At 37.7% G+C, this 27,122-nt stretch overlaps 1 protein-coding gene across 1 annotated transcript; it reads left to right on the top strand.

Moving 5' to 3' along the window:
• Positions 1 to 80: 80 nt before the first annotated feature.
• Non1 (nucleolar GTP-binding protein 1) lies at positions 81 to 27,122 on the top strand. Its single transcript, XM_069836516.1, has 7 exons — positions 81 to 266; positions 361 to 531; positions 5,413 to 5,516; positions 13,519 to 13,756; positions 16,956 to 17,529; positions 22,666 to 22,871; positions 26,465 to 27,122. Exons 1-7 carry the CDS (start codon positions 225 to 227, stop codon positions 27,035 to 27,037), a joined length of 1,908 nt encoding a protein of 635 aa, XP_069692617.1. The 5' UTR covers positions 81 to 224; the 3' UTR covers positions 27,038 to 27,122.

Below are 27,122 nucleotides of genomic sequence, written 5' to 3'. Positions count from 1 at the left end.
ATTTTACATTGACAATGTAGCAATTTAGCGGTTTCTGCACGGCTTCACAGCGGATTTTTGAGAATCGAGCTGGCAACACTGCTCTCATCAGCACTTCTTATTTATCGTGGTAATTCATCCATAGTTTCAGTGCACGTGTGTGGAGGTTATAGTTGTCGCATTATTCATTTAAAAAAGAAAAGTAGAAGATAGAAAAGTTGATACAAAGTTCAACTAATATAACCATGTATAATTTCAAGAAAATTGCGGTGGTTCCACCGGCGAAGGTGAAGTTTAGTACATTTAGACAAATCTTGTATTGTTCCATTTCATTTGTCTTGACAAGTTGTAAAATAAATTATTATTTCTTTATTTTTTCAGGACTTCATAGATATCATCCTTTCCAAGACCCAACGAAAAACGCCAACTGTTATTCACAAACATTATAAAATATCTCGCATCCGACAGTTTTATATGAGAAAAGTGAAGTATACGCAGCAGAACTTCCACGACAGATTGTCACAAATAATTCAAGAGTTTCCGAAGTTGGATGTTAGTAAAAAAACCTTGTAATGTATATTTGTAACTCATTCAGCTGTAAATTCATGGCAGTTCCTCCCCCCCCCCCTTTTGGTTTTACTGTCCTTATTAGTAAATCAGATTATTAACACTCGTCGAATTAGGTAATATCAGTGAGGGAAAGGGGGGGGGGAACCAGAGGCGGTATGCTACTTCAAGATTTCCCCCTCGCATACATCGATTAAAAAAATGGCATACCCCTTCTCTTAAAACATACACATAGTTGATGTATACAATAAATTATTTCGGTGCAAGCAGTAACGCGAATCTTTGAAGGTTATGCAAAACATTAAATTTCTTAATAAAATAATTTTAATTTATTTCAGTTATTTACTAGATTATTTTGCAATGTTCACTGAGACATAATTTAAAATAATGTTAAGGCTTCAAAGTGCCCTTCTTATAAATAAAAAGTGCAACAACAAAAATGACACAGTCACTAACTTGGCAAAAGTGGCCACCACAAGCTACAGACCACAGCTTTCTTTCTATACTTGAAATACTACCTTTTTTTTTTCTCGCTGTTATTTATACTCGCTTTATCTACCTTTGTAAGCATTCCAAATAAACGTATATCTAAATACACGTTGAATACAGTTCCAGAAGGCTGTGATTTAGATTTACGAAGCAAACAGATAGTATTCTTTGCTGTGAAGAAATGTATAAATAAATGTTTACGGATCATATTTTTTCAGTGATGGTATGTTATTCTTCACTAACGGTGTTCCATACCGGCGCATACCATCTCACTTCCCTCATTGGGTAATATAAGTAACATAATTTTAAGAACATCGGATATCGGTTAACTTTAGAGATTACATTTCTCTCTTGAGAAGAATGTTAGGTTACATTTGTCTCTATATAGCTTCCGCAAAGATGTAGCTAGCATGTAACATTGTCCATGTCGGAATAATTTCGATTCATAACGGTTGGCCAATCGCCAAAGCTGCAAATAATGATGACCACTTTGGCATTGTACTATTGATGCAAGAAGAATCTTAGTGAAAAGTCGATCTCGCTACTCATTACGCACGGAAGAAGAAAAAACTTAAATCATTAAAAATAACGCGAAAATTGTAGCACAACAAAGTAGAGACACGATGTAAATACTGTAAAAGCTATAAACCAACCTCAAATGCCTTCCTTTCCTATATAACTGACCGATAACTTTTCTTGACATTCTCGCACGCACTACTCGATCCAGGATAAGCCTATCTGCGTACCTATCTACCATATGCAAGGCATACCAAACCTAACTGGTAACTAGGCCTAGATCTCTACAGTCTTGATGGCGCGACTCTGGTCTGGCAGCTGTAAGCCTTTCTGTATTGTTCGCAATCAGTAACATGCTGATGCTGACTTGTTGAATTTCTGGTGAGATGGGGATTTCAATTCTTCTTAAGTAATGTCGCTAATTTTTATACGTATTACCTGTCTGTGTTTAACTTTTTGTAAAGTGGAACAACTTTTACGCAACACCCGTGTTTAAAAAAGACGTGGACCTAATATCACCGTCATTTATCACCGCATAGAGTCGACCAAGTTGCGGAAACAATTCTCGTCCTGAGTGAGATGTTCCCATGTGGGTCATTTAGATGTTTTGCGATTCTCTTGTTTCATTTAAGCCTATATGTTCAAATCAGGTGTCTTAGGAGGCCACGGTATCAGTTCTATAGCGAACCATAGCAGTGCACGGAGTGGTTATCCTGCTGGAAAATTCAATTTTCTTCGGGATACCAAACTAAAGGAGAAGGAAGCAACAAGTTTTCCAGAAAATGCAAATACTGCGGCTCCCTAAGTTGGCTATTGGTGGCTCTGGCATGCCAGTGCTATCGCGAGATATCCAGCCCCAGCATGACATGCTAAATCGGTCCGAACTTTGACATAGCGTGGGTCATCTGGTGCTTGGCTCACGATAAATGTTGCAATGTGATTCGCAATTGGTTGAGATGGTTCTTTCTTCGGAGAAAATTACTCTTCCCCAATAGAAATCCATCCAACCAGTTGCAAAGGCTAGGCGGTCGACAGCTTGTTACTCTTTGACCGTAGCTCTCTGGCAGTGAAGATTTGCATGTCTCAAACAGTTGATAACTGAAAACTGCGAGGGAAATTGACTGCACCCCTTAACTGATTTGCAGAGCGAAATGGGTTCTCTGCATGAATTTTGTGAACGGCCACATCCTCTTCCCTTCTTGAACAATGTGGGCACCCGGTAGAATAGCACCTTCGAAATTTCCCATAATTTTGAAGTCTATGAGCCCACCTCTATGCTGTCCTCAATGGATCGTGACACCTTTGACCTGCCTCTGAAGTTGAGAACTATTTTCTATTAGCGCTATAACACGCTGTCTCAGATCTCTTCTGTCCTACAGAATGAATTTCTACAGCCTACATCCCTAGTCTATAGTGTGATGATTATACATACTATATTAATAAAAGGAAGTAGGTCACATGTAGCAAATGAATAACGATTTTCATACCCTATTACTTCATTTATAATTCACAGGGCGTAACAAAATGGTTTGTTTCCACAACTAATGCAAAATGTGTCTCATTATTTTAAACTAAATCAGGTTAATGTCCAATTTCATGATTTAAGTAAGTCCTGGAGTATTGCATCACTTCATGCAGATCATTTCTATCACAGACAGTTTTAGTCTAGTGGAGAAAGCACCTGCTTCCCATGCACTCGGTCACCTGTTCCATCTTGCTGTCATTCATTCCTTGGAATTGCTTTCCTTCCTTTTTTTTCCTTCTTTCTTTTGTGTTGTTTCATTTATAGAATAGGAGTGGTAAGCACATTAAGCCTCAGGCTGCAGTGCAAGCCTTCGGGTTCGTCCTCTGTACAAGGTAGAGAAAACACAAGTGTGTATCTAGTATGTAAAAAGATTCGTTCTGCTGTAAAATCGAAAAATCATATTACCCATGCTCCCAATTATCTGTGTGCATTTATCTGATGATTATCCTCGATAATAGTGGGTTTGCTATAAATGCTAAAGGGCATACAGTATGTCTTCTACATAATTATTAATTATTCAGTTAAATTGAGGATAGCCTGTAATGTTACTTCGTAGCCATATTCCATGGTTCATGTATGGTGTTAACACTTTACTTGTGTTGTATAGGATAGCCTAGCCTGTAGTGGTACTTGGTAGCCATATTCCATGGTTCATGTATGGTGTTAACATATTACTTGTGTTGTATAGGATAGCCTAGCCTGTAGTGGTACTTGGTAGCCATATTCCATGGTTCATGTATGGTGTTAACACATTACTTGTGTTGTATAGGATAGCCTAGCCTGTAATGTTACTTGGTAGCCATATTCCATGGTTCATGTATGGTGTTAACACTTTACTTGTGTTGTATAGGATAGCCTAGCCTGTAGTGGTACTTGGTAGCCATATTCCATGGTTCATGTATGGTGTTAACATATTACTTGTGTTGTATAGGATAGCCTAGCCTGTAATGGTACTTGGTAGCCATATTCCATGGTTCATGTATGGTGTTAACACATTACTTGTGTTGTATAGGATAGCCTAGCCTGTAATGTTACTTGGTAGCCATATTCCATGGTTCATGTATGGTGTTAACACTTTACTTGTGTTGTATAGGATAGCCTAGCCTGTAGTGGTACTTGGTAGCCATATTCCATGGTTCATGTATGGTGTTAACATATTACTTGTGTTGTATAGGATAGCCTAGCCTGTAGTGGTACTTGGTAGCCATATTCCATGGTTCATGTATGGTGTTAACACATTACTTGTGTTGTATAGGATAGCCTAGCCTGTAATGTTACTTGGTAGCCATATTCCATGGTTCATGTATGGTGTTAACACTTTACTTGTGTTGTATAGGATAGCCTAGCCTGTAGTGGTACTTGGTAGCCATATTCCATGGTTCATGTATGGTGTTAACACATTACTTGTGTTGTATAGGATAGCCTAGCCTGTAATGTTACTTGGTAGCCATATTCCATGGTTCATGTATGGTGTTAACACATTACTTGTGTTGTATAGGATAGCCTAGCCTGTAATGTTACTTGGTAGCCATATTCCATGGTTCATGTATGGTGTTAACACATTACTTGTGTTGTATAGGATAGCCTAGCCTGTAATGTTACTTGGTAGCCATATTCCATGGTTCATGTATGGTGTTAACACTTTACTTGTGTTGTATAGGATAGCCTAGCCTGTAATGTTACTTGGTAGCCATATTCCATGGTTCATGTATGGTGTTAACACATTACTTGTGTTGTATAGGATAGCCTAGCCTGTAATGTTACTTGGTAGCCATATTCCATGGTTCATGTATGGTGTTAACACTTTACTTGTGTTGTATAGGATAGCCTAGCCTGTAGTGGTACTTGGTAGCCATATTCCATGGTTCATGTATGGTGTTAACACTTTACTTGTGTTGTATAGGATAGCCTAGCCTGTAGTGGTACTTGGTAGCCATATTCCATGGTTCATGTATGGTGTTAACACTTTACTTGTGTTGTATAGGATAGCCTAGCCTGTAGTGGTACTTGGTAGCCATATTCCATGGTTCATGTATGGTGTTAACACTTTACTTGTGTTGTATAGGATAGCCTAGCCTGTAGTGGTACTTGGTAGCCATATTCCATGGTTCATGTATGGTGTTAACACTTTACTTGTGTTGTATAGGATAGCCTAGCCTGTAGTGGTACTTGGTAGCCATATTCCATGGTTCATGTATGGTGTTAACACTTTACTTGTGTTGTATAGGATAGCCTAGCCTGTAGTGGTACTTGGTAGCCATATTCCATGGTTCATGTATGGTGTTAACACATTAATGGTTCATGTATGGTGTTAACACATTACTTGTGTTGCATAGGATGTCCATCCCTTTTATGCTGATCTGATGAACATCTTGTATGATAAAGATCATTACAAGCTCGCCTTGGGTCAACTAAACACAGCCCGCCATCTGGTCGACAAGTGAGTACATTTTGTTTTAGTTTGGGTTAGGCTAGTGCTGCTGCAAACAGTATGAATTGATCTAAAGTCCTAAGGAGTATTGATGTGTAGTTAGTCTTAGACTTTTGTTTTAAGTAAAAGCAATAGTTACCATGGAAAAGAATATGTTTTTTAATAAATAGTTACTCCATGTTTGGTGATAAAAGATTCATTGTATTGTGTATTTTTAATGGAATTATGTCAAATGAAAAATTAAATTTTGATAGTATTGATTGTTGGTCAGTGATAAAATAGCTATTTTTTTTAAAAAGATCATCCAGCAAGGAAATTTATACACATTTGATGGTTATAGTGAGGTGTCATTGACTTTTATATGCCACAATAAAAATTGGGTTGCGAAATTTGAGAGGATATCAAAGATGAACATTGTGTTGGCAGACCTGTTTCTACCAACACTGTGCATGACATGATTTTGGAGGGTTGACAATGTGTATCAGAGCCTTCGAATTTCCTGTGAAGATGTCTTTCACATTGTTTGTCATGACTTTGATATGAAAAAATTATCTTCTAAATGTATCTGTAAATGCCTGAACTATGATTAGAAGTGATTCACAAGTTGCTTTGTCGCTTTTTTTTTTTGGAAGAAAATTCTTCTGACTATTTGGATCTTACTATAACATGAGTCATCATTATGATCCAGAAACAGTCAAAAGAATGAAAGCACTCTGGTCCTTCTCACTCCAAGAAACTTGGTGCTTAATTGGTGGAGGAAAGTCTCTTTATCATTTTTTAAGCAAAGAATAATTATGACAGACTACTTAAAACAAGATGAAACGTGATGGGATATATTTTTCTTGTTAAGCTTCGAAAAAAAATTGTGGAGAAATGTTGTGGTGTACTGTTCTTGCAAGATAATGCTCCTGGTTACAAGTTTTGATTGTTTTGCAGAAAATTGATGAAGTTACCTTTGAATTCATTGACCATCTCCATATTCATTCGTCAAATTTAGCCTCTTCAGACTATTGTCTATTTCTGAAACAAAATAAAATGGAAAGAAAGACATTTTCATCACATGAAGCAGTAACAAGTGCTGTGGAAGAGTAGCCTAGAATTGCTTTCTGAGCGCTGCGCTAAATGTGCAGAGTTAGAAGGTGTTATGTTTGGTTTGAGATGCAGCAGCTTTTTCCTTGTCAATACTATCTGGTATAAACAAACAAGAAGTTTTGACGTTAAGTATCTGAACATAAAGCATGGAAATTGGATGTGTAGCATGTAGACACAGGTAATAGGAAGAACGTTCTTCTTTGTCATTTTTGTTATTGTTTATTTATTTGGCTGTAGTGTGAATGACAGCCTTGACCTCCGGTCATATAGCTATCACTCACTTATCAACATAAGTAGTCCTTCTTATTATATGCACACATACATTTTAAAATTTATTTTACATGTCTTTTAACTTATTTCCTTTTATTAGTTTTTCTCTTACTTTTCAAAACTATGTTCCTAAAGATTTTATTATCTGTTCATTTGTAATTCTTGCTAACTCCCCCAGCTATTTCACACTGCAGAGAACATCATAAAATAGAGGGACAGAGACACTAAAGCCCGGTTCCCTCTATGCTTGTTTCTGTGATGGATTCCAAGCTGGCGATGCTGATGGCTACCCTGCGTGCGCATTTGCTGGAAATGTGCTCTTGTGGCTGCTTTGGTGGCTAGCTTGCTGGATTTCGAGATTAGGTTGCTTGCTATTTTTCGTGTCGGCTTGCAGGCTAGAACCAAAGGTGATAATATAGTATCACTGCTGAAACCATGTTGCCATGTTCGTTGTTTTCCAACTAAATCTGTTTTTTTTTTTTTCTCCTATATTCTCTGGTTTCTAAGAAACACCAATTAAATATCGGACTTGAACCATTTTACGCTTCTGGTTTTAATGTCAGCAAGAACCTTCCTCAGTTCTTCTCAATTTGCCTCTCAACCTCTGAGCTCGTTTATGTTCTCTGTTCTTTGCTTTAACTTGTTCTCTTCCACTTTTACTTTTTCTGAGTGCAACTCTTTTCTTCCTAATTCTGACTTTCTCTTTTTCTTTCCATTCTTCATATCGGTCCTGCTCCTTTATAGTGTACGTTGTCTTTGTGCTGATGATTTTGTCATAACAGAAACAAATCTTGTTTAGTACACTGATATAGACTTAGCCTTAACAGCAACTGACGCACATTCACCTTCACCAACGTCTCACTTATTACTGACCAAGCAGGAGAGTCGGAGGAAAATGCACCGTTATGAACTGACATTTCTGTCTTGGCATTTGTACACAGAAAAACTTACTTTAGAGAAAATGGTTAAATATTTTTGTGTTTGTACTATAATGTAGATTTTGAATCTGAAAGGAAATTTTATTCCATTGCTTATTATGCTGTTTAGAAAGTATGTACATGTTGAGCATTATGACCTGACCACACTTGCAGAGAATAATTACATGTTATTATAGATAACTTAACTCATATGTAAAAGTTCCATTATATCATCCTTTATATTGAAGTACCAAAGTGTGACATGGAAAAAATTAATTGTATAAAATGAAATATTAACCCAATGAAATCTCACTTCGAAAACTGCCGGTTGCACTATGATTTCAATATATTTAATTTCACAACTTTTGATTTATGATATGCATGTTCATGACATATCTTTCCAAATTTTCTTATTAAATAAGACACTAACACCGATCAAAATACCCCTCATTTCTCGTGAAAAACAACAACTGAATAGACTATAGTGGACTTTATATTGTCAGCAAACACCTGGATACATTAAGAAGATTGATCATTGAATAAGACACTTGAGACATTTAAGAACACATTTAATAAATAAGAAACAACCCCAGTATAGTTTCACTTTTTACCACTCGAGTTGACATATTCATGGAATCACTCTATATGAGCATTTTCTTCACTTTTTTTTTAAATTGCGTTTATTTGTTTATATCTTGATTCTGAATTTCGGTTTTTTCTCTTGCTGAGTTGATGATCTTTAGTCACACACTGGTACAAAATGTTTACCGAGCCCATAATTGCGATTTTGTTAAGCCCCTGCACTACCTGTGAGGGATTCTCTCATCATGCGGTGAACCATGCTTGGGTTTTTCTGCCAGTTCCCAGAACGATTGTTACGAGCGTCGTTCTTTGTAAACTGCTGTTATTGTAGATTCACAGGTAATGGAACTCTCCTAGAATGCTACAATGTGTATGGAAATATTTTTATCTCCTCCTTTGTGCTGAGAGGTTTGACAGGCATAGGCAGCTATACAGGAAGTATTCAGAGTATTCGTCAGCCATTGTAAAGGAAGCTATCAGATTGGAGAGTATGCAACACTGGACGAAATGTTGAAAGGTTTTCGAGGCAGATGTAAATTTGGCGTATGTATTGAGAATAAACAATCAAAATATGGCATAAAAATATATTCCCTGGTAGATGCCGCACATTTTATGCAGAAAATTTAGAAATTTATGCTGTTTGGGGGGGGGGGGAGGCAAAGGCTAATTGGGATTTCGCGATCTCTGAGTGGGTCAAAAACCATGATAGAACTGACATTTAATCCTTGTTGTGAAGTCTGGTGGGCCTAATTAGTCCCATCCACTTTCCTCAGCTCCACGCTCCAGTCCCCTGGGATCTTTTAAGATGCGAAGGAGAGAGTGGTGTGCAGAAAGCAACGGGAATCTATATTGATCTTTCCCAAGAAACACTGCAAACATGGCATGATGAAAAGAAGCATCTTCTGTGAACCTGTCGAAGAAAGACTAAAGAAGAGACTAGTGAAGTGATTTGTGTGGAGTGTGGCATTGTATGGGGCAGAAGAAACATGCACATTATGACAAAGTGAAGAGAAGCGACTAGAAGCATTTGAAATGTGGATATGGAGAAGAATGGAGCGTGTGAAATGGACAGACAGAATAAGAAACGAAGCTGTGTTGGAAAGAGTGGGTGAAGAAAAAGGAATTGGCTGGGTCACTAGCTAAGAAGAAACTGCCTACTGAAGGATGCACTGGAAAGAATGGTGAACGGGATAAGAGTTCATGGCACAAGAAGATATAACATAATAGACGACATTAAGGTATATGAATCATATGCAGAGACTAAGAGGAAGGCAGAAAAAGGAAAGACTGGAGAATGCTGGATTTGCAGTGAAAGACTTGCTCTTGGGCAGAACACTATGAATGAATGAATGCTGGAAAGCAGCCAAAGAGGGCATATATAGCTGACAATAGTGCAAGTAGTGTTGTCAAGAGAGTTGCGGCTCCAATATTGTATAAGGGGAGAAATGTTACAGTGGATAACTACATCACATCTATCCCCTTAGCCAAGGAAGAACTTCAATTGTGGGAATTTTGAGAAAAAACAAAATGGAAATTTCATCGATTTTTCTGAATACGATAATCAGACCGTGTTTGGCGTGTTGGCGTCATATATTGCAAGACAAAATAAAACTATGTTGCTTTCGTCAGCAATTCATTCTGATGACCGAATAGGTGAAGATACAGGAGAGAAAAGAAAACCAGAGACGATAACATTTTATTACTTGACCAAGGGCTTGTGTGGAAATTATTGCGTTTTGTTCTGTACTTATGTTACTTTGCTTTACCTTCAGTTCTTGTTGTGTAGATCTACTTTTTTGCTATTTATTAGACTTTATTGTAACTGTGAATCACAAATTTTTTTGTATTCCCACATTTTCTGATGTTATGTTTTTTTTAATACTGATATGAAATGTGCGCAAATTATTTCATTTTGCAAATCAAGCTTTCAGGAATGACTCCCTGTAAAGTTAATTTGAATAATTTCGAGGGAAAAATTGTTCCGGGGCAGGGTTGCATGGTTTCATTTTGTTATTTGCTTATATTTCTTTGTGTTAACCTTCAATTCTTGTTTGTTTAGGTTTAATTCATTGCTATTTGTTACAATTTAGTGACAGTATTATAACTGGGCATCACTTTTTTCCTATTTCGATATTTTCTTATTTCATATTTCTTGAATGCTGTATCAATCAATCAATCAAGCTTCTTAATGTATCCAGCTGTTTGCTGACAACATAAAGTCCACTATAGTCCACTGTAGTCTTTTCAGTTGTTTTTCATGAGAAATAAGGGGTATTTTGATTGGTGTTCATTATAGAATGCTGTATAAAACAAGTGAAAGTTAGTTGTAGGGTTGTGTGGAAATTATTGCATTTTATTCTTTGTTTATGTTAATCCGCGTTATCTACAAGCTTCGTGTGCAAGTTATTGTACTGTGTTTTTATGTCAATTTTTATTACCTTCAGTTCTTGTTTGTATAGGCCTACTTTATTGTTATTGATTAAAATTCTTGTAACTGCATAGTCATCATCATCAGCATGGCTTAGGCCTTTGGCCTGTTCCGGCTAAGTATTGTGCTTAAGTGAAATATTATAGTAATATGTTATAATTGTATTGAGCTTTTATAAAATATTAAAATTCACAGCTTAAAATACTAAAATATTATTCAGTGTTAATTAAAATTGATCTCTCCATTGTTTACATGAAGTTCTTGGTCTCTTCTGCCCTTAGGGTAATAATTCAATAATACTCTTGGGAATCAATCTTGATTCATTCTTTCCACATGTTCTAACCATTCTATCTGATAGTTTTTTATTCTGGAAATAATATCTTCTATCTGCAGTTCTCTTCTTATATCATCACCTCGTCTTTGATCAGTAAGGCGATATCCTGCCACCGCTCTTAAAAAACGTATCTCGGCTGCTTCCAGTCTTTTTTTTTTTTTTTTGGGTCAGTGTCCAACATTCAGATCCATACAGAAGGGTTGGATCACCATTATGTTGTAGAACTTTAAGATAGTCTCCTTTCTAACCCTTCCAATCAGGGTTCTTCTTAGAGTTCCACATATATGTGTTGGAATCTTTGTAACTATCATTGATATCTCTTCCAGTATTACATCCCACGTTGAAACCTAGATATTTGAAATACATTGCATGTTCTACTATCATGCTGTTGATTACTATTTTACTTCTAAGAGGATATCTTCCTCTAAGAACTGTTACCTTTGTTTGCTTCTCCGAAATTTTCATATTATATTCACCAGCAACTATGCTTAACTTATATATTGCTCTTTGTAGACCATCTTCCGAGTTTGCTATTAATACCTGATTGTCGGCATAGCGAAGGTATCGATTTCTATATTGTTAACACAGAAATTAGTTTTAAGTTCGTTTTTCCATCTGTTAATGATGTCGTGAATGCATTATATTGAACAATGTGGGTGATAATGGACACCCTTGTCTTACTGCTTGATTTACAACCCTTTTAGTATTATTCCTTTTCCCGTTTATTTCAATCATTATTTTATTTTCATGATATAGGCTCTGTGTTGCTCTCACTAAATGTTGAGGATAGCTTTTTATCGTTATATTCCAAAGCTTGTTTCGATTTACTTTATCGAATGCTTTCTCGTAGTCAATGAAAGCTAAAAATGTCGGGAGATTATATTCCTTCCTCTTCTCTATTAACTGTGTCATGGTGAATATACAGTCTGTGCAAGAGCGGCCTTTTTGATAACCAAGTTGCTAATTTGATATAATATGTTCCGAGATTGTAGTTAATCGAGTGTTTAGGATTTTTGAATACAACTTATAACAGAAGTTTAGCAAACTTATACCTCTATAATTATTACAATTGTTTCTGTTTCCTTTTTTATATATTGGAATAGCAATTGCTAGGTTCCATTCTTCCGGAACATGTCCAGTTTTCCAGCCTCTGTTTAGTAAATCTAACAATCTTATTAATAATGTAAGTGGTGCATATTTTAAAAGTTCTATATTAATATCATCGGAGCCTGGAGATTTCTTATTTTTAAATTGTTTCAAGGGTAATGGGATCCACGTTTACATCATTTGGTATCCATACAAGTGGATCTTGTTCTTTAGTTGTCCATAATGTTTCGAAGAAGTCTAACCATTCATTAGCTGCAATTGGATTTAGTTGTACATTATCTTTCATTTCCTTATTTAGATTCTTTAATACCTTGAAAGCTTTCCGGTCGGGGCAAATTACCTGGTTGAGGTTTTTTCCGGGGTTTTCCCTCAACCCAATACGAGCAAATGCTGGGTAACTTTCGGTGCTGGACCCTGGACTCATTTCACCGGCATTATCACCTTCATTTCATTCAGACACTAAATAACCTGAGATGTTGATACAGCATCGTAAAATAACCCAATAAAATAAATAAAATTGAAAGCTTTATCTTGTTTCCCATGTACATCACATTCCAAATTAGCTACGTATCTATTCCAGTGTTCTCTATTCAACTTTCTGGTTTCTCTCTTGACTATGACGCTTTTCATTTTATAATCTGCTCTGTCTTCACTTGAAGCAGTAGTTTATTACTATTTATTCTACTGCCTCATTTTCTTGTCTTTTTATCCTGGTCTGTTGATATGCTCTTCAATATAAATACAACAGTCAATGCAAATATCAATAATTTATGTATTACAGATTTGAACATTGTTTTAAAAAAGAATCGCGAAAATGTAGTGTGAGGAAATCCCTCATGTGCAACCAAGTGCGCGACTTTTTCCTAGTGACCACTCCGGGTTAAACACAGAATAGAGGGGCATTATTACCAGATACATTAAAACATAGGGGAGAAATATTTTCGGTTTCTGTAATTTGCACCCCATGGCCTTGTGATATCAGTTATCTTCTCTGTACTATTAAAAGCTTTGATTGCAAATTTTTAATTTTTAGTGTAAATCAACAAGAATTATTTCATAAAAGCATGGAATATAATTTTTTCCACTCTCCCTCATGAACTGAAGTTAATATCTGAATGACTGTATCAATTTAAACTGAAAATTCCCCCAAATTTAAGAATTAATTGGCGACAGTTACTTTCTGCGTACTGTATTGTAGCCTCGACTTCATGCTATGTGTGCTGTACGAATTTTATCCTCAGTAATACGACATAACGGAAACTCTGTACTGCTGTCTTACAGTGTGGCAAAGGACTACGTGCGCCTGCTGAAGTTCGGGGACTCGCTGTACCGCTGCAAGCAGCTGAAGAGGGCCGCGCTGGGCCGCATGGCCACCATCATGAAGCGGCAGAGCCAGAACCTGCAGTACTTGGAAGAGGTGCGCCAGCATCTCGCACGCTTGCCCTCCATCGACCCATACACCCGCACCATCATCATCTGCGGCTTTCCAAATGTGGGAAAGTCCAGTTTCATCAACAAGGCAAGACATTACTTAATATTTAGGTAGATGACAGCAATAACATTGCAAGAAATGAGATGCCACTCTGAAGTAATATATTGACCGGCAAGAAAAGTGAAAAGTGAATCACTGTCAATAAACCATCAATTTAGACAGAATATTATTAAATTAAGTAGGTTTTATGACTAAAGAAAAGATGTATTCAACATTTTTGGAGGTAAATATGATGTTAAGATGTCAAAAAATGCCACCCTGTGTGCCACTATCTACCTCTAAATGGCAGGCTGTGCACTTACAACACCAACGAGCAATAAAACCTTCTTAAGTTTTACAATCGTGCAGCAGTTGCTATATCACATCTCTTGTCATAAGTCAACATTTTTCGTCAGTTCTTGTTTTGTATTTGGTAGGTGAAAATACGTCTCATTTGAGAAGACATTACAAGAGCTGTCACGTTGATTGAGGGTGAATGAATCATTCATTTTGTGGCTGATGCCATCGCTGTGTGTTTTGGAAGCATCCAACATGCCCTACAGTGATTCTGTGAACTGGGTATCTACGAGAGATGACCAAAATCAGGCCGTGGTAGGTCTACATCCACCTGGGATGACAGGTTTCTGATATCTCCACACGACCTCAGTCTATACTAGAAATTGTCTCGAAACAGTGAGGAACGTCACTGGGAGTAAGAGGAATGCTACACGAAGCCAATTTGACCTCAAGATAAAGTGCAATTTCCCCACAGCACGATTACATAGTGGAAGTGTTAGCAGACCATGTAATCACCTTTGCTGGCGAAAATTTCATCCTTATGCATGACAACACCAATTCCCATGCTGCTCGCTGCATAATAGACTACTTCATGACGTCGTGATAGCAGCACACAACTCAGACATACATCCTGTGAAATATGCTTGGCCAAAGTATCCGACATCACAGGCAGCATTGTAGAAGTGGCACCTTATTCGTCAGAAAACATTGCATGGCATTGTGAATGAAGGACTTCATCGCCACCAGGGATGATAACACTCGATATTAGGGCAAGATATGCTCTCCGTAACATAATCATGTGTTAATGTAAGCCTATGCCTCTATTACTCCATGAAATGAACTGCTTGCAATTTTGCATGAATTACAACACTTTAGAAATTTGAAATAAACAGCAAACAAATCATTTTGATGAAGTGCACACAATACATGTTTACTCCATTTTACAATATGTATACTTTTGTCAGAAAGTATAAAAATAAAGCATAAGCTATCAAATTGTTACAGTTTTTTAAAAATTAAGCGATTCACTTTTTTTGCCAGCGAGTAATGTGATCAGTGAATGAGAATGTTATAGAAAATTTTTTATACTCTCACAATATAAAGCATAAAGAGAAATTGTCAAGATTTGCACAGGAGTACACATTTTCAGCATTTGGCATGATATTGGACGGATTTCGTTCATATTCAGCATGATGAGTCAGTTGAACCACGAATGACACACATAAAATATAATAAGAAGGCAGAGTTATATTTACTTGAAAAATGCAAAGTAGTAGCTTACTCAAAATCAGCTCTACTTAGTTATTTTTGCATAAAGTAAAATGGTGAATGAAATGATACAGACTATTGGCGAGGAACTCTTATGTCTACCGTAACATTTAGAGACCTGCAAACCATTACTTATTTCCTTTATACCAGTATAAATATTACTTACTTCCTTTACACCAGGGTAGATATCTTGCAAACCATTACTTACTTACTTTATGCTGCAAACCATTACTTACTTCCTTTATACCAGTGTAGATATCTTGCAAACCATTACTTACTTCCTTTATACCAGTGTAGATATCTTGCAAACCATTACTTACTTCCTTTATACCAGTGTAGATATCTTGGAAACCATTACTTACTTCCTTCATACCAGTGTAGATATCTTGCAAACCATTACTTACTTCCTTTATACCAGTGTAGATATCTTGCAAACCATTACTTACTTCCTTTATACCAGTGTAGATATCTTGCAAACCATTACTTACTTCCTTTATACCAGTGTAGATATCTTGCAAACCATTACTTACTTCCTTTATACCAGTGTAGATATCTTGGAAACCATTACTTACTTCCTTTATACCAGTGTAGATATCTTGCAAACCATTACTTACTTCCTTTATACCAGTGTGGGTCAAGGCAGGAGTTTAAAAGCAAGGGAAGCGCTGCCCATATTTATTATGCTGTTCCAAAATAGTACAGATTAAGAGAAAAAAAGAAATATTCTGCATCTCGCACTGACAAGTGCTCAACAAAAACATCATAATTATCATTATCAACCTTCCCTTTATGGTCTCTTGCCAACATTTTAACGGTCTGCCCAAGAATTTCTCGCCCACAGAACGAAAGTTCAACATTTGGCTTGGAATTCTAGATTTATCGAGGCATTCTGTTTACATGTAAGTTCCAATTTTGCCTGTAATTTTCTTTTTTTCCAACTCGTGTCGTATCTTTTTTGAGCAGTTGCGTTAAATGTTTTTAGAGACTTTTTAGTAAAAAGATGTCCTCCCAACATGTTACTATCCTGGAGAAATTAAGTCCAGGAGTGGGGCTGTCAACTTTAGCCTCTAGACAGGTGTGGTGGTGGTGGTACAGTCAACAAAAACAAATACGTTAAAGTTATAATTATATAAAAATAAACTCTATTTCTTATCTTATTTTCTTGGAGATGAGCTCATTTCTTCTATTCTTTCAGGCAGAATTTTCATTGACTTTGTCATTGAATGTAAATCGCTGTCACAGTTCTGACAGTAAAGTCTCTTCAATATTCAGTAGAGTCAGCTATGAGAGGCTCTCTTCTTCGTTATTCCTCAAGTTTTTATGCAGTCCAGCATCTCTCTGCTGAGGAACTGGAGGCGAGGATAGTGTCTATCGGTCAAGACAATTTGTAGACTTCAGGAAATACATCGACCAAATCTAGGGTTACTATGTACTGACACTTTCTTTTTGCATATATTATGTCAGTTCATTTCTTAAGCTTTCAAAATCGAACAAGTTTCCCTTATTGATGTCACTTATGAGGTTCAAACCTGCATTGGAAAGTTGACTAAACAACATTATGTAGAGAACGTTTTAGCTACTGTGAAATGGCGTTTCATTAAAAATACAGCAATATTGTATTTTTTGAGGTGCCGTAAGGAAAAGAACAACTTGATCACTAGGCTCGTTTTCTCCTGTGTAGATCACTCGTGCCGATGTGGAGGTACAGCCTTACGCATTCACTACAAAGGCGCTGTATGTGGGCCACACAGACTACAAGTATCTACGATGGCAAGTGATAGACACGCCTGGGATCCTGGACCACCCACTGGAGGACCGGAACGTGATCGAGATGCAGGCTGTGACCGCACTGGCCCACCTGCGTGCCGCTGTGCTATACGTCATGGATCTCTCGGAACAGTGCGACCACTCTCTGGCGGACCAGGTGCGCCTCTTTGAGAGCATCCGTCCCCTTTTTGCCAACAAGCCGTTGCTGGTAGTGCTTAACAAGAGTGACATTGTAAAGCTGGAGGAGTTAGCCCCTGACAAGCGCTCTGCACTGGCACCCCTCGAGGCGGATGGCGTGCCCCTGCTGGAGATGAGCACTGTGAGTGGCAGCGGCGTTGCGGAAGTGAAGCAGGAGGCCTGTGAGCGACTCCTGGCGTACCGTGTCGAGATGAAGGTCAAGACAAAGAAGGTGGAGGGCGTTCTGAACCGGCTGCACGTTGCCACCCCAGCACCATGTGACGACAGAGCACGACCACCGTGCATACCTGGTAAGGGCTTGGAGTATGTCCTCTTCTCGTTTTAGCCTTATTTTGGTTTTGTCAGAATCTGTTGTAGAGAATTCATTGTCTCTAATTTTGGTTGTGCATTTTTGTTACTGCCCGTGATTCTGCAAGATGCTTTGAATGTTCGATTCATACTTTTGTGAACAAGAAATGGAAGAAATTAATCACAGAATAACTAAGAACTTGTAACCTGACAGCAGCATGTTCACTGCTCTTATCCACATTCCCTTTCCAAAGTATTGTATTTACTTAGTGTGTAAGATAAACAGAAAAAAATGCTGTGCATTAAATAAATAAACTTTTTTTTTCCTTAGTTTTCGTGAGTTTCTTACTTTGCACTCTCTTGTTTACTTCTGCTCGTTAAAAAAAAATATAAAAGAAGCTTTCACAACTACAAGATTTACTGGACAACATTTGAGTCATGAACATACATTGTCGAAGTGGGGTATTTATAATAAATAGTATATATTGCAATGAAGCTTTGATTATTTTTATTGTTAATTTGTTCCATAAACTTATTGAACTCATGTTAAAAACTTAGCCACATATAAACATTTCTAGTTTAGGTTATAGCTTGAATAAAACTATATTACAAGAAGATACTTCAGACATTAATCAAATTTCGGCTAAACTAGCAAATAAGTACTTCTCTTCCCTTTCCTTATACACCAGCACCAACTGTTTCCAGTTGTTTATTCAGTCTTACTAACCTAACCTAGCGTGACTTTTTTTACGTTGTTTTGTTACCTTATGTTAGGTTAGCTTTGGTGTAGGCTTTTCATATGCCTTGCATATGCGAATCTGTGAAAGATTAAGTTACTTCAGCGTTTGGTGTGCCTTGCATATACGAATCAGTGGCAGGTTAGATTAGGTTAGATTTTTTGGCGTGCCTTGCATATACTCAAAACCAAGAATGCGCCCATTCTTCCTGTCTTCCTTTGGTAACGATATTGTAAAGGTTACATCATGTTAGCCTAGCAGACGTCAAGACGCTCTATTCCGACGATATATGAGTAGATGCAGGTAGTTTGGGGATTTTCAAGTGCTGGGAAAGGCTGGTGATTTTTTTTAGTGACGTTGTCAGTACTGATCTGGGACTGTAATGACAGATATAAAAAACGAAGTCACATTACGAAAACTGTGTGTTTATTTCCTGATGATTTGTTTTGTTTTACTGTTTTTAGTGCTTATTCGATTAATACAAATTATGCATATTTCACATGATATCGCATTGTATGTTTCCTTTCTCCACCTCCATTAGGACGCAGCTCTCATTTCAAACGCAATTTATTACATTTTCAAACAATTTTTCTTCTTCCAAATATATCACTATAAAATCCTTACATTTTCAATTCCATCTCCACAAAAAATTCCTTACAAATTCAAGAATTTTAAAAAGTCTTATAACCAAACGAAACATTTACATTATGGTGACTGTAAACAATGAAACGCTAAGCAATATTGAAATCTGTCATATCAACAAACTTAGCACTAGTATGAATGACAGCAGGAACAGTGATACACTGCCATCTTAAATTTACAAGCCATATTCATAGATGTGGCAACACAGCAGAGCCGTCAAGTGGTAATCCTACAGCAGACGACAATTCTAATGAACAAATCAGAGGACAAAATATTTCCATATATAAATCACAACATTGCAATGAAGTAAGACTTTATAATACAAAAAAAACTAAATCTCAAATCCTTAGTGATACTAATACACAATTTTAAACAAGGCATTGCATACTATACCTTCTAATACCCTAGGGCTGCAGTTTTCTTTTCTTGCTGCTTTGTCCAGTTTCATTATTTACACATTCGTATAATTGTTTAACACAATATTCACAAACTTCATCACTGCTTTCGAAATGAAGTCCTTCACTTTCTGACCACAGTTGCATTCATCTATGTCACTGTAAACAGCATTGTTTTTATTTATTTTATTTTATTAGGTTATTTTACGACGCTTTATCAACATCAAGGTTATTTAGTATCTGAATGAGATGAAGGTGATAATGCCGGTGAAATGAGTCCGGGGTCCAACACCGAAAGTTACCCAGCATTTGCTCATATTGGGTTGAGGGAAAACCCCGGAAAAAACCTCAACCAGGTAACTTGCCCCGACCGGGAATCGAACCCGAGCCACCTGGTTTCGCGGCTAGACGCACTAACTGTTATTCCACAGGTGTGGACAAGAGCATTGTTCTCCAAGCTCAGTTTTGATAGTTTAACAAGGATGTTTCTTTGCTGACCTACTTTAAAAAAATTGGTGGCTAATTCTGGAGAGTTAATAATGTGCTAGAAAATGGAGGCCACGTGGAAAAAGATACAAGCAACCAAATCTGTTGGCACAGATAGCCCTCCCCTCTGTAAATGGTCAAAATATGTATCATTGACTTCAGTTCCCTTTTCCTCTCTTAGCAGATCTACACAGACACTATGGTAGAGGGGCAGAGAAGGCCTAATGGCCTTATCTCTACCAGGTTAAATAAATAAATACTAATACTACTAATACTATGTGACACATAACCACATACATACAACACCTCAGAGCTGTTTGATATCTCATAATTTTCTAAATAGCTGCTTGACAAGATTGAGTAAAAATCGTTAATTAATTCACTGTCTACACTATCATTCCAATCATAATTCATATCCTTAAAACTGAACAAGCTTTTCCCCATCATTTCAAATATATGTTTTGCCCTAATTTTCTTCTCAGATTCAAATATCTGCCTACGTGATACATTATAACTACTGCCAGACATGATGAGATATTTTCCAAACCGCATTTCTAAAAGATCAGCCTGGCAGAACATGCTCAATTGACAGCCTATGTAGTGCATAGTCTGCAATCAAAAGAAGAGCTTTTGTGCATTTTTCCAAAGCCTCGAAAGTATCTTTAGATAATCCTGCATGGTTATTTAAGTCTCTCCATTTTCTTAACCACAGCAGAAAATGATTGAGGTACTTCACTGTACTGTCATTACATATAGGAGACATCCAAATATTGCTCTTAACAATTCCTTTGGTAGTACATTTGAATATCCCACCATCTTTTAACAATAGTTAAAAACATAACAGTTTCCTCATATCCTGGCACAGTTTTGAGAGCAGCTATAGTTGTTTCATGAAAAACACTATCTACAAAACTCACATTTTGTCTTTCAAATGTTGTCGGATACAATGCTTTAACATTGAGCTTATATGCTTTTTTAATGACACTGGCCATTTCGTTTTTATGAAATGACCTTAGATGTTCAAAAGATGCTTTCCTGATAATACAGTCACTATTAAAGTCTGGATACATAAAAGATTTTAGTTCATCTTTCAAATTAGCCAGTTGTTCCTGATATTTTTAAAAACATGAGCAAAATCATAAGTTATAAAAATGAAGAAATTTAAAAACTTTGGATTTTTCATGCTTTCTTTGTTAGAGAGAAGACTGACCCTATTGTTGTCAGTTACAACAGCAAGAACAGTAAAGCCAGTTTGTTGCACAAAATCAACTACCTCACGTGTAACCTCCTTTAATTGCCCTCCTGTCATTCTTTTCACTGGCAGCAACTTTACCATGTACTTGAAATGTCCAAAGCAAGAACTAATCATGAAACTTTGCACACTTCTTGCTAATTCTTTTACATTATTTTCAGCAATGCCCACTATATCTCAAACAACTCTTCACATATATCTCCTCCATCATCAAAGATACATATTTCTCTCTCTCTCAGAAAGACCCAGAGAAATTTGTTGCACATATCTTTTGTGTGGTAATATTAGGTAATCTCTCAATAAATTATACCATGTGAGGGAAAGAGAAAACATCAGAAAAGAAAAAATCCAAGTAACAGACGAATATTGTTTCTTGGTACCTGACATCATTTTCACTTGGTCACTCACAAATTGCAATGTTGTCTTATTAGAAAAATCCTCAAGCTCGGCTAATTCCACTGCTTTGCTCAAAGCGCAGTTCACTTTTTTTAAATTACTGTCTGTACTTCTACAAAGTGTATACTAAGGTTATAATACTACAAAAGTAACCTGTCTAGTTGTGTCCATTTACTTAGTATAGGGGCTCCTGCGAATATATCCTTTAAGTCATTTACTGGAATTTCGTTATCTTTTAAAAATACCCTCAAATTCAAATTCTTATCTATCATACAACATAAGCTTGGAAGTGACGTTCTCACTTACGTCAACGTTCAGTATGTAGAAACATACACACTGATCACCTTGCTTGTGTTGCCACTTACAAAGTTTTAACTTTTCAGTGAAATAGCTAACAGACGCACTGAAATCACCTACCATATCTTCTTTCTCCAATTCCATCACTTTTTGTTCATTTCTTTTTCTAATATCTTCTCTCTGGGAATCAGGATTTCGTCGTTCCCTTGGTCCGCTATTACTTAAGTGCGATGGAAAATTCGGAAAATTGCAAGGCACCGCGTCGTCTGTTAATTTAGGGAATCTCAGTAGTAATTTTGAAATTATGCCATCTTCTTTTCTCCAGATTTCATATAGAATTATGACTTTTTCATCGAAGTGATTGGCACAAACAGCTGATGATGACGTTGGTGCCATTCTTCTCGTGGATAGCACGAAGCCAAGCTTGTTTTCGTCTCTCTTCTTTGGGGAAGGAAAAAGTAGAAACAGTGCCATTTAATCTGACACTGGTGTCATAATTTGACTTGCACCCAGGAACACAGCACTTTCTAGGCATCTGAAATTGATAAAAATATACAGCAAGTTTCAAAAGGATCAAAAATCGTATCAGCTGTAATTTTCAGTGAAGATTATATATTATTAAATCGAGAATACTTACTGTTACAGATTTCTGAAAGTTCGATGAAACAAGTAAGTTATCACATTACAGGAGCATTAAGCAACTGCAAATTCATACCGTATCTTCTTGATCAATGCTGTTAAATTATGTAATTCTCAACAATAGACCAATGCGTGTTTACACTTTCGTCAGCCTTTGCACAGCACTGCCAAATTTATCAACATCATGGCTTGTAATTTAAGATGGCGGTGGTGATACTTAATCGAAACTTCATGTTTGTGCCCCATTGTACAGTTTGGGACCGTCATGGATGTGCTTCTGTCTGTGTCTTGCAGAGAGTGTGCTACAGCGACGGCAGGAGGCAGCCGTCCGGGGAACAAAGCGCAAGTTGGAGCGTGACGTAGAGGAAGAGATGGGTGATGACTATATTTTGGACCTTAAGAAGAACTATGACCTGCCAGACGAGTATAAATATGACATCATACCTGAGATCTGGGAAGGGCACAACATTGCGGACTACATCGATCCGGATATATTGCAGGTTGGACTTACTTATTTAGTCTGGTGGAGATCAGGCTGTCAAGCCAGAAGTGAAAAACGCAAATTCAGGAGTAAACACAAGAGAAAATGAAAGTACAAATACATATACGAAAAAAAGAGTACAATATAATATATGTAGTGATTAACTAGGTAACTAAGCATTTAAAATTTTCACTTTACTGCATTGTACTCTATACAGTACGAAAATTCTTACGAAGTTTGTTTTTGAATACTGTTACATTCCGACAGCCTGTGATGTCACTGGGCAGAGTATTACTCAAGAGTGATTGAATGTGTTGGTGTGGTCAGTATGTGGCTGATGTGCACGCATGTGAGGCAAGGTAGGTGAACAAGGGAATGAACATTTCTATGTTTGTTAAGCCAAAGCCAGTTTAGAGTTTGGAAGGATGGGGTAATGTGGTTAGCATGATGAACATTGTAATCTCTGAGACCAGTTGACATTAAGGTCAGGCCGTTACTTGTCTTTGCGCTAGTGAAAGAAATTTTTGAATGCCGTGTAAGGAATTAAGTGTAAGAAACACTTTTTTGGTAATATGAGTTACTTGATTGATCCAATTTAAGTGCATATTGAACTAAATTCAACACAGGAAGCAAAAGGGATTATTGTGTCATTTAATTTCATTGGGAGAGCAGGGATAAGTCAGTCCGAACTTCCTGGTCCTTGCAGATATAGATCCAAGGTCCTCATTAAGTTTGCATATTGAGTTCAGGCATGTATAGACATAGATTTGTAAATCCCGGGCATAAAGGTGGTGATGTCATGGCAGTGATTCCTCTGGGAGTCCAGCATCAAGAGAAAGTTGCTGCTAATAATGTCAGTATTGTCATTCGCTGTACTGTGTCCAGACCTGAATGATCTGTGTGGAGGTAGTCAGTGGGTTGCCTGTATACTATTCTATCCAATACTTTCGACAACACAGGCAGAATACTAGTTGGTTATACAAGTGTTTTAACTTCAGGTATTTGGAGTATAAAAGTGTATTTCAAACTCTGGGAAATGTGGAGTCATCAAGGAGGCGTTGAAAATGTGTGTCAATGTTGGTAATATTAGGTCAGTAATTTTATCATTGTCATGTGAACTTGTTGCTTTGGATTTGATGTGTTTCAGTGCTTTCTTGACTTGAATAGGCTATATAACGTGTGAAGAGTAAAATTTGTCTCTGCATGGAGCTGCTGCCATTGACTGTCACTGTGATGTTTAGGTTTGGGCAGTAAGTAAAGTGAAGATGGGATAGTATAATTTGGTGTTTCTGTCCTTCATTTCCGAATCCCATTGAATTGATATTTTTCTTCATGTTCCTGGCAATGCAAAGTACTACACTGTGAAGCACTTCTCGTGCATATGCCAATATGTATTAAATTATTGAAAGTTCGTCCCTTTCGGAAATTGTCCATCCAAGATAACGGCCAATTTTAGTAAGAGATGTAACCATCTCGAGCACGGATATGCTCTCGTATTCGTGATGGCATTGCATCGAAAAGTCTTAGAATATCATTTTGAGGAACTTCTCTCCATGTCTGAATCACATATTATGTCAGTTCTCGAAAATGTGTGGCTGGAGACTGCTATGATAACAGACGCCTTCCCATGACATTCCAAAGAGGAACTGGCAGGCCGGTCTAGCATCCGTACATCTCTTGGTTGCATTGTTGTGCTGGAACATGCCATTTGGTATGGTGGCATAAAGAGTAGCCACTGTTAGCTCTAGTGTCATATGCAATATAATTGCAGGGGTTGGAGAAGTGTGCCTCTTCAGGATCAGAGGTTGATTTGCCCTTATGTGGACAGAAGCAAGACTTGTCACTAAACACCACCGAGTGCCACTCATCTCTGGCTCTACACCATGCAAGTCTCCGCTGTTTGTGGGAAATTGTGATCAGCCCAGCTTCAAGCTACCTGTTTGTGGCGATACTCTGCACACAATGCTATCAGTCTCATGCTAATTATGCGACCCTTCTTAAAATGAGAGCGATGGCTATAATTTGGTTGTGCACGTCATTTAAGCATGCTGTAATCTTCGTCAGCAGCATCACTTGTGTGAATGGTTGTAGTGCTTGCATAACAGATCGCCTAGTTAGCATAAGAATTACATACAATAAATTTCGTTACTCTGTGTTAAGGGCTTCTTGGTGTAACACTTCCCATTCCCGCCGTGTATTATGTCAGTCGTTTTCTTTATTTGCCATATTTCTTAGTCGTTTGTTGTTTCATAGATTATCATCAATTATTTTCGATAAGCGGCATCAGCCATTGGTCTTCAGTGTCTGTTGTCATCCATGGAGCCGGAGTTCTTTTGCCAGTAAGTCTGTTAAGTATTTCCACTTTGTCATTTACTGTGCATGCAGTCCAGATCATGTGCCAAGCATCCTCATAGAAACTTGTCACTGTATTACAGCTGATGCATTGCCAACAGGTGTGCAGACTGCCTCGAGACTTCCCCATAGCCTCAGTGGTGGAAAGTGGTGCACTGTTCCTTGGTCAACCTGCTGGACATCAAAATCTTCTTACACTTAACTTTATTTACACTAGAGTCTCGAAATTAAGTTCGTCTGCTTGGCTGCTTGTGTAGCATCATTGCGAGATGCTAGTACTGTGTGATGTTGGAAATTCCTACACAGATATTGTCTTTAACTAATTTAGCATAAGTTGTATAAGGATTGTCTTTCAATTTCCCTCATAAATGGAAATCATATGGATTCAAATCTGGTGAATAAGGTGGTCACAATCATCACCCAATTAATGACACAATCATTAAATATCCTTCTAATTGTCGTCATTGAAAAATTTAAAATATGAGCACTTGCTTATCCTGCATGGAGTAAGCGTAAGTTTTTCTTTTCTTTTCTCAGTTCATGAAAGAATAGGGCCAATATATTATTAGCATATCTTCATATTTGACGGCATTCTCGAAAAAACACCAACCCAGTAATTCTATGTGCACTAAACCTCGATGTTCACATAATGTGATGCACAATATGGAGATTTCTTGATCCCCAATATCTATTGTTTTGACAATACCATGCTTGTCAGAATAAAACAAACCGTCACATACTCTAACCTTCTGCTGAACCAGAGTTATTTTGTGCAGATGCTCTTGATACCCCTGCTTGTTGGACTTTCTTGGATAGTTTCTAAAAGGGCACCTTCGTTTGGAACATGTCTACATTTAGTTGTCGCTTTTTTTCGGCACGATCCACTGCACGAAATCTTGCCACTGACAGGGTGACCAGGTGTTGAAATGCCTTTGGAAGACAAAAGGGTGCAAGAGAGAGAGAGAGAGAGAGGAATGGGCAGTTCCACGACGTCCACTATTTTGTACACGAATGTGTTGGGTCTATTTTTGTTTTCATGGTCTTGATCTCAATTCTCAGTGCGAATATCATGCATTGCATGTGTGGTATCAAGCATAGAAATGAGCGCAACAACTTTTTTCATGTGAGCGTTTTAATTCTTTACAAACCATTTCATGGAAAAAGAACTACAGTGGTTTCTTTTGTTATTGGTATAGGAGGACGAGCCGGATACCAGGCCACGAACCTTGCATTGTAAGTAGTGAGACTGTTGTGTTGCAGAAACTGGCGGAACTGGAGGCAGAGGAGCTTGTACGTGAGGAAGCTGGCGCATACGAGGTGCCGAAGATAGACATGGATGAAACACTGCGTGAGGTTCGACAGCTAGCAAAACAGATTCGTGATAAGAAGATCATCATGAGTCAGGAGCGTGACGTGTTGAAGAACTCGACGAAGCCTGTGGTGCCACGCACTGCTCCAGCAAGAGCAAGAGGACGCAGCATGTCACGCTTGCGGTCTGATATGGAACAGCTGGGTGTGGATATGTCACACACTGAGGATGCCCACTTCACTAAGACCCGTGGCAAAGCCCGTTCTCTGTCCCAGCCCTCCACCAAGCGTAGACGTGTGGACTCACGGGAGACTTCCAGGAGTCTGTCCAGACCCCCTCGTGACGAAATGGGTGTAAAGGACTTGGCTATGAAGAAGAAGCTGAAGAAGGTGGCTCACAAAGCCATCTCAAAGAAGGTTGGCAAGAAGGGTCTGAAAGGTGAGGCGGATCGCTTTATTGGCAACAAAATGCCCAAACATTTGTTTGCTGGAAAGCGAGGTATCGGCAAAACTGACAGGCGATAGTGTGGGAAGTGCTTTGAAATATAAGAAGAGAAAATGTAATAATAAATCTTGTTTTCTGAAAAATAAATAAATAAATAAAATCATA

Source organism: Periplaneta americana, chromosome 9 (genome assembly GCF_040183065.1).
Source record: "Periplaneta americana isolate PAMFEO1 chromosome 9, P.americana_PAMFEO1_priV1, whole genome shotgun sequence".
Classification (NCBI taxonomy): Eukaryota; Metazoa; Arthropoda; class Insecta; order Blattodea; family Blattidae; genus Periplaneta; species Periplaneta americana.
This window is presented reverse-complemented; position numbering and strand designations above follow the sequence as displayed.